The 9,275-nt window shown below is 37.9% G+C and overlaps 1 protein-coding gene across 1 annotated transcript; it reads right to left on the minus strand.

The window, feature by feature from the left end:
• Nucleotides 1-639: 639 nt before the first annotated feature.
• On the minus strand, nt 640-1,578 carry LOC142451461 (olfactory receptor 6C68-like). Its single transcript, XM_075553253.1, has one exon. The coding sequence runs from the start codon at nt 1,576-1,578 to the stop codon at nt 640-642; it is 939 nt and encodes a 312-aa protein (XP_075409368.1).
• Nucleotides 1,579-9,275: the final 7,697 nt, after the last annotated feature.

The following is a 9,275-nucleotide window of genomic DNA, read 5'->3' on the forward strand; positions in this document are numbered from 1 at the left end:
AGGAGAAATTTAATAAAGCCATTTTGATCAGACCTTAATGATTCAACTTAACATAGTTCTTGCTGAATTAGGTTTTTTTAATAGCACTACCTACCTGAGAATCCATGTTTCTTCTATGGTAAGCTCCTGTTACCTGGCTATATTAATTTACAAAAGCCAAAAATAACTAAGGGACTATTTTTTCCTGTAGTCAATCTAGGATGTGGAGAGGATTTTAAAGCATATCAAACTCAAAATCTTAAACACACTGCTCTTGAGTCAATGCTGACTCATAGCAACTCTATAAAATCCAGTAGAACAGCCCCTGTGGGTTTCCAAGACTGTAACTTTTAGTGGGAGTAGAAAGTCCCATCTTTCTCCCAAACTATTGACCAAATAATAACCCACTAGCCACCAGGGCAAACATTGTTGTAAAGTGACCTTAAGAAATATTTATTTCATGATAAGCATATAGAAACAAATACTAAGGTAAAAAACCTTGAACTATTGATACTTTATCTAGAGTTTACTAGGCTTCCAGGCAACATTCCTTAAGAAAACAAAATCTAGAGAAAGATCCTTGTTGTTAGTGATTTTTATTCCGCAAATAGCATAAAAAGTCAAGAAAATGTGCCTTGTTACCCTGATGTTTTTATATCCCTAATGTCGTGGCAGTAATAGAATTCTTTTCACTAGGTCCTTAAAGGCTTGTTTGACTTGTTTATTTCTCAGGGTATAAATAAATGGGTTTAACATGGGGGAAATGGAAGTAGTTAGTATTGCTACCCTCTTATTAATAGTCATTTCATCTTTTGCTGAAGGTTTGATATAGATAAAGATGCAGCTTCCATATGCAATGGAAACCACAATAATATGGGAAGAACAGGTCGAAAAGGCCTTTTTCTTTTGTTCAAGGGAAGGGAATCTTAGAATTGTTCTGATGATATATGTGTACGACAAGACCACACATACTAGAGTCGTGATAAAGACCACTACAGAGCAGACCAGCACCATCTGCTCTATGTTCCATGGATCTGAGCATGCAATCTTCAGAATAGGGTTAGCATCACAGATAAAGTGGTCAATGACATTAGGACCACAGAATTCTAGGTCTAAGAGCATCACAATGGCTGGGAATATCATCAAAAAAGCAGTCACCCAGCAGCCTAGGATAAAACTTTTGCAGATGCTGTGGCTCATGATGATCATGTAATGCAAAGGTTTGCAGATGGCCACATATCGATCATAGGACATGGTGACAAGAAGAAAGAATTCTGTTACTACAAGCATGTCTGCAAAAAACAATTGACTTAAGCAAGCATCATATGTAATGGTCCTGTCACCTGTTGATATACTGTATAGGAATCTTGGTATGCAGACAGAGGTGAACAAGATTTCTAAGAAGGATAGATTTTGGAGAAACAAGTACATGGCTGTTTTGAGGTGGGAATCCACTAATGTGAGGAACACAATGGTTATATTTCCAATCATACTCAATAAGTAGGCGATAAGTAGAAATGTAAACATCAGAATCTGCAGTTGTGGGTCTTCTGTCAGTCCCAGGAGGATGAATGTGGTTATTTCTGTATGGTTTCTCATCCCTGGCTCCTGACTTCTTCTCAAACTGAGAGACATAAGATTTGAAAAGGTGGCAATGATTTTCTGACAGATTTTTGTATGAATTGTACATGTATTTGCTTGAGTTGATAATGAATACAAAGAAAAATCATTCACTTAATTCTTTGGTCAATCACTCAATTGGTTTTAAATCCAGCCTTAAACCTTCCTCATCATGACTTATGTCAGGGTATACAATTTTATTTTACAATCCATGGACTATGAAACCAGTATCATATATGTGTCACAAAAGTTGTTAACTCCTCAAATTACCTACCATCTTAATTTTTCTATTTTTACACCTTATTAAACATAAATACATATGTCATTAGATAGATTTAAAGCCCATCAGTTGACACAGCTTTAAATTCACTGCCATTGAGTTGATTTCAACTCAGTGTGACCCCAAGGACATAGTAGACTTGCCTCTATTAGTTTCTGACACTGTAGCTTTTTTATTTTCCAAACCGTTTTGTTAGGAGTCAATGCTGTCATGCTACCCATAGCTCAAACACATCAAGCCCTATTGTACCATTGTTACTGTGATCAATTTCAAAACATTTTCTTTCTTCTTGAACTTCTTGATAACAGCTGCCATTTACCCCTCCACCTCCCCCCCTCCCCCCTATGGAACCCTTCACAGAAGGAAACAGACTCATCTTTCACATGACCAATGGTTTGAAAAAAGAAATGCACAATGACTTCATAACACTATTTTAATGGGAATATGATCTACAATAGTGTCCAATTTTTCATGATTAAAAATTAATCTCTTTTGATTTGTGCTTGAGAACGCATTTATACTCAGCATATACTTATTGCACATGAAATAATGAAATAATGACTGTTAGGGTCCCCTAGGTGCCCTTTATTTATAAGAATGTTTACTTAATCACAAGTGAAAACTCTAGTCATTTTCATGTATCTGCTCAAATTTTTTTCCTGGAGAAATTGTTAATATGTGGGGGTGTTATGATCAACGTGGTGCTTTAAAACCCTTGCTATAACAATTAAATATACACAAAATATTTCCTTTATAAAATATCATACAGTAAATTTTCCCCAAATTTTCTCAAATGCTTATGCCTTTAATAGGTTCTCACTCATCATTCACGTTGTTGTAAATCACAGAGAGAATCAATATACAGTTCACTAACAAGTGAGGGAATTTTTAAAATAAAAGAGCTGCAAAGTTAAGATCTATGATATTCATTGTTTTATTTTATTTCATTCTTTCTAATCTCTAATCTGTATACATTAATTTTCCAGGTGTTCAAATTATTTATATTAGAATCAACACTGTAAGCATAAAATTGGGTTTAAAGCAACATTTCTTGGTTTTGATTCTCTTATTTTGCAGTAGTTTTCTCTAGTTCCCACTCATCTTACTCAAATGTTTATGATAAGGTCTCTGAACATATCATTCCATGAAAAGTGTTCTTGGCATGGCATTTGGTGATGTATTTAAAGTCAAATAAATGTAGCCATTCTACATACCCCTTTCTTTCATTGAGCACTGTCAAACTACTCGTACCTTCTTGCTATTTTCTGTACGTGTGGTGTGTTTTTCTGGTTCTCCCTTTTCCTTGGGAGTTCTATGATGTCCATGTGTTCCATATAATATTTAAAGTTCATATTTTAATAATTTGGGTACAGTGTTTTGGTTTTAGACATCTGCACATATGTTTCAAAATTCTTCCCAATTAATATATTAGGAATAGAATTTCACATCCTCTTTTTCGTACTCCTTGCTTGCTATACTAAAATTAGAAGCTGGCATTTCAAATCTTACTTCATCAATAGGGACTCCCTACGTTGTACAAATGTTTAATGTCCTACACTGATAACAAAAAGAGATTGAAAGTAGATTATATCCAAAATCACTTTGAAAGAAAAATCCTATCAATCCAATTTCAAAAGTCAGTCGTTAAAAATCAAGTGGAACATGGTTCAGTGCTAACACACATGGAATTGCTGAGTCAGCATAGTTTGGCAGTAACTTATTATTAAAATTATTATTAACAATAGCTATATTCTTTCTTATTTTAGCCTTATCTTGAAATTCTATTCATATTGATAGTATTCTCATTTAAATGTGCTCTTTCACTGATTCTAAATGGATTTTTTTGTTTTTCTCTTTTCACTATAGTTGTATTGTGAACTATGGCTCTAGACCGCACTGCATTAGATAAAAGGTATTGTTATAACCATTTAAGATGGATTATCTCCTGGAAACATTTATTATATAATTGTTTCCCCCCCCCCGATTACTTGTTTCTTTAGGCTTCCTGGCTGTGTGGTATTACTGGCTCTTGCTGAGTCCTTCCTCAGTTTTCTGGCAGGCTCTCCAGAGGAGTCTCTCTGAGTGCTCAGAGGTACCAACCAGGGTATGTGGTCACATCTTACAATACAAAATGATGAAAAATGGTTGGTTTTGGATGTTTATCTTGTTTATGTCATAGAAATCACTGCAGGACCTAGAAATCAAATTCTTCATGCATTTTTATTCTTATACCTAGACCAACCTATATAGTTTCTTAGATATACTTGGTTTTAAAACTGCTCTGGGGTGGAAGGGAGCTCTGATAGTTCTTAATTTTGTACATCATGGCTCTAACTTAGGTTTTCTGGGTGGATGTGTACATATGGCTTTGTTTCATTCTTAAATCACATTTTAACAACACTACATAGTGCATGCATATTACTTGCATTAAGAACACAGAAACACACATATATATGTATGTATACACAGACACATAGTATCTAGCTTGACTATATTGTGCAGAAACAAGGTGAAATGTTATTGATGTTGATATGTACTGTCCAGTCCTTTTTCAAATCAGTGTGAATCCATGTGACAGAGTGGAAATTCCCCACACTGTTTTCTGGGCTGCTATCTTTCTGGAAAAAAAAACCTCTGGGAAGACAGTGCTGAAATGCTTGGACACTAATGCAAAGGAAGCCGGCTGCACGCTCCCGCTGCTCTGTGGGCTAAAGGGGTGCACTCGGCCACAGGACAGAGTAAGGCCTCTGGAGCTATGGAGTCAATCGCATGCGGCTTCCTGAATCATTAGCAACCAGAGTGGATTCTACGGCAACAGGTCTGACATGATTTGGTTTCATCTCTATGGAAGCAGATAGCCAAGATTTCTCTGACACAGTCACCAAGTAGGTTCGAACCATTGACCTTCCAGTTAGCAGGCAACTACTCAACCATTTGCACCAGAGATCCTCAACCCAAATCCCAAGGACAAACTCACTGAAGTGGAGTCAATTCTGAACTCGGTTATCTCAGTTGTCACTCACTTGACTGTCAACAACCACAAAGTTGCTGACTAATCCACCGGGCATGCTCAAGATAGCAGCTATCCCATCTTGGGAATCATCTGGGTGAATTTTGATTTATCTTCCAGGGCTGCTGTTCGTAAACAGAGAAGAAGACGCTTACATACTGCGTGCGCAACCATAGCTGCTCTGTGGCTGATTCTCTGTCAGTACTATCTGACTGTGCTAGCGTCTCCCAGGGACTGTCCCATTCTTGTTCACAGCCATTAATAAAGCCAAAATTAACTGCCCACCTTGTCTGCTTCTTTTTGCTGCTTTAAAAGCATGGTGAGCTTCTAGGTGTCCAGTCCTGCCTGCCTGTGTCTATTGCAAACACATGTCATCCTTGCTCCCAGGGGAGGGCTGCACAGGAGTTCGCTCAGAAGTATGCTGACCTCAGTCCCCTGAGAAGGCCATCAGAAAGCACTCAGTTCACTGCCCTCCAGTTGGTTCTGACTCACAGTGATGCTCTGAGGACAGAGTTCAACTGCCCCTGTGGGTTTCTGACACCAAAATCTTCAGAGAAGTGGAACGCCTGGGACTAGTGGCCTTGGTGACAGCCCTGCATGTACCACTAGGCCATCAGGGCCGCTCTTTCAAAACAACAACAACAAGAGGTCCAGGCAAAACACTGACTTTGAAGAAGTTTAGTTGAGTCCATTAAATTTAAGGCAGAGAGGAGAATTTGGAAGATATTTACACTTGTGTATGTGTGTAGTGAGGGAGTGGGAGGGGACAGTTTAAGATATAATCATAATAGTTGTTTTTGAGTGACACAGGCTTGTCATGGACTTATTCTGGAGAAACTTTTAAGAAAATGGAAAGTGAAGGGCTAGACCAGCAACGAGGAAGGCAGGGTTACTTTTCTTTTCCTTTCACAATACATGTGCTTTCTCTCTGAGGCTGTTCTGAAAACAATTCATTGGGAAACTGAGCCTCCTCCAACCTACCGTCCTGAGCTGACTCCTTCAGGCATCCTTTTGTTTCCCAAACTCAAAGAACCTTTAATAGAACTTGGTTCGAGTCCCTCCAAGACGTAAAAACTCCTATTTCAAGTGATGCAAACTGAAGGCAGCAACGTTTTGGGTAAAGGGCTAGAGAGATGTGAACACCATCTTCAGAAGTACAGAAATATCAGTGGAAGATCAGTCAAAACAATACCTCACACTTCAATTATTTTCATTTATATGGTGTCTGTGTTTTCATGGATTGCTTTTAACTAGCTTCAGATATCCTTCCTCCAGATGTATGGAGGTGGCATCTACTCACCACATGCTCCATTTTCTTATTGAAAAGCTGCTTTAGTCCCCCATCTGTTAGAATTACCCAAACGAAAGGGAGTGATTATTATATTAAGTAATTAAATAGTTAAACTAAAGAATTAATAGGCTTGATATGGAGAAAATTATTATATTTTCAGCTCATTTACATTGTTTCTTAATCAACAGTCACCTAATAGTGTTCCCTTAACCAGCCAAGGAAACTGAGCCATGGCTTTCTCCAAAATATCTTATAGTTGGATGACACTCTTTTGTGAAATATTGATTTCTATATCTTTGTAAGTCAAAGAATTGAACATTTAAGGAGTGAAGAGATCCAAATGAATCATCAGGTACTGTTCAATTTTAGGCTCCATGTACAAGTTTTTTTTTATCTTTAGATGATCTACTTTCGTTAGTTCCTACATAAACCTCATGAATCTTTTCAATTAATTCCATCACGACCTCTTGCCTCTTTTTCATGTTTAATCACAATTAAATGAAGTATTAAGTTTTTTGTGATCGCTTTAAACCAGATGAAAAAGCTGTTTCCTAGAAAAAAAATCATCACATCAGTTTCTTAAAGAGAAAAGTCAGGGAATCACAGACAGGTACTTACTCTTTGAATAGTCCATCCTGATCTCAGTTGATTAAAGGTCCTTGATGATCCTTAGAGTTTCAAAAGATGAAACAGAAATGTTTGCAGAGGCTTGGTTGTGGACTTCTGGTCACTCTTACTCATGGACCCATACTCACCTCTTAGGCATTCTACAGTGCTATTCACTTATTTGGTACTGTCATTCTCAACTTGGATAAACCTTTCTTGCCAAGACATTTGTCTCTATTTGAACATCTATTTCTGTTGATCAATCCAGGGATATCAGGAGTTGTCTCGGGTTTCAAAGGAGTGTTTATTCAACCTTTCTAAATATACTGTGGATTTTTTTTCAACAAGAACAACATTTATTATATTTGCCAAATCTGAAGCAAAGCGCATAAGCAGCAGTCCTTTGTGGCCATGTCTGAAAGTTCATAATGAAGTGATGTAATTTGGTAATACTTTGAAGTAAGTGGCAGTGGGGACAGTGTCCTCAGAGAAATGAAGATGTCACAATAACACTCAATAAAGGTCTTTTCAGAAAATAAAGTACAACTCTTCCCTTTCTCTGTTTTTCTCATCTTCTGTAACCTCTATAACAGCAATAGAGTATGATAGATTTGTGTTCCTTTTTTTTCACTTTGCTTTTGGTTTCTACTTAGCTGCTCTGCAGTCCTCACCAATTGGCAGGGACCCCATGTATTAGAGAAAGAAATTGTGCTTTGTCCTGCACCATCCTCTCAATTGTTGTTAGGTTTGAGCCCATCGTTCTCGACACTGTGCCAGTCCATTTCACTGAGGGGATTCCCCTCATTCTTGATCTTTACTTGTACAAAATGCAATGTCTTTTTTCCAGGGAATGGTCCCTCCTGATAACTTAGAAGAACAATACCCTTCATACCATTTACATATTTTGCCAAGCTATGCAATACTCAGAATTTTCCTGGGCCCTCCTTATGAGAAGGCCATGGCCCTCAGGAGGAACCCTCAGGCTGTGAGCTGATTGACAGGATAGATACCATTCCTAACTTTTTATATATATCTTCATGTGGGCGTAAAATTATGTGTCTACCACACAGTCCTCATACAACATTGTCCTTTTGTTATTGATTGCTTTCACTGAGCAGAATGTCATCTAGGTTCATCAGTATCATCAGATATTTTGTGGATTCATCCTTATTCCTAATATAATATTCCACTGGGTGTATGTATCAAATAACATTCATCCACTCTTCCAGTAATGGATATTTAGATTGTTTCCATCTTCATGCTATTGTGAATAGTGTTATAATGAACATGGGTGTGCATGTATACATTCTATAGGTCTTATTTCTCCAGGATGTATACCCTGTGTATAGACTGCTAGGTCATATCCCAATTTTGTGAGCTACTTCCATGCCCCTTTTCACAGCTGTACTGGTTTACAGTCTTTCTAGGAGTTTATGAAAATCCTAAACTTTTAACACCCTCTGTAACTGGTAGTTACAGATATAAATGAATGTGAGGGTGGCTGAATGAATCCACTGTTGGTGATGGGTCCTCGGATGGACAGGCAATGCCATAGGATATTGAGGTACCAGATGCAGGACTTAGTTCTACCAGAACGTGGAGGGCCAAATAGAACTTGGCTCTAGGTAAGACCTCCCTCTTATACAAAAAGTCACACACCCAAGGAGATGCCATCAGTCTAGGACTTGATTGATAGGTTGGGATCAACCCCTACCTCCACATGAAGGTGTCTAGTTGACATAGACTCTAACCATCACAGACTGCTCCTTCTCAAATTGATATGGGTACACAATCTTTAACCATACATAATCTCCAAAGACAGCAATAAAATCATACTTGCACCTAACGTCATACAACTGTTATGGAGGCAGCTCAAGGTTTTATGCCTCTTTGGTCCTTTGCTTTCTCCTACTCATATGAAAGATTTTCAGACCAGGGACACAATTCAGACCAGAATTGGAAAAAGGGGTTGAACAGAAAGAGTGAGTTTATTGAAGGAGATAATTTAGAAAATAACTCAAAAGGGCTCATGGTTAGTCTAAAAGACCTGGTAGAATGTAGAACTAGACTTTTTATTTTAATGGTGACCCTCCCACCATTGACTGGCTTTCTGTCTGGTCTTCAGATATTGGCTGGTCTCCACAGTGTACCTCCTCTTTCCAGGTATGCACATTCCTGCATTCCAGACTTCATGTTGGGCCTTTGTTTGCAGACTCAAAACTCAGTATATTCAGTAATTTGGGTTGGAAGCGTGAACATCCTGTCTGTCTCCATCCAACTTCTTCACTATGTCTAGTCTCTTCTATTGAAGAGGAGATGAGTTATATCTACTCTTCACCTTTTTGTGCTGGAAAAGTCTATGGGGAAACATGTTTCCATTTCTCCTTTGTGTTATTATTGCTGCCCTATTCCTGCCATAAACACCTTCCCCTTTGCCTACCTCTGTCTAGTTAACAAAATTAACCTGTGTATAATGGAAAAGGTAAAAC

Source organism: Tenrec ecaudatus, chromosome 6, assembly GCF_050624435.1.
Source record: "Tenrec ecaudatus isolate mTenEca1 chromosome 6, mTenEca1.hap1, whole genome shotgun sequence".
Lineage (NCBI taxonomy): Eukaryota > Metazoa > Chordata > Mammalia > Afrosoricida > Tenrecidae > Tenrec > Tenrec ecaudatus.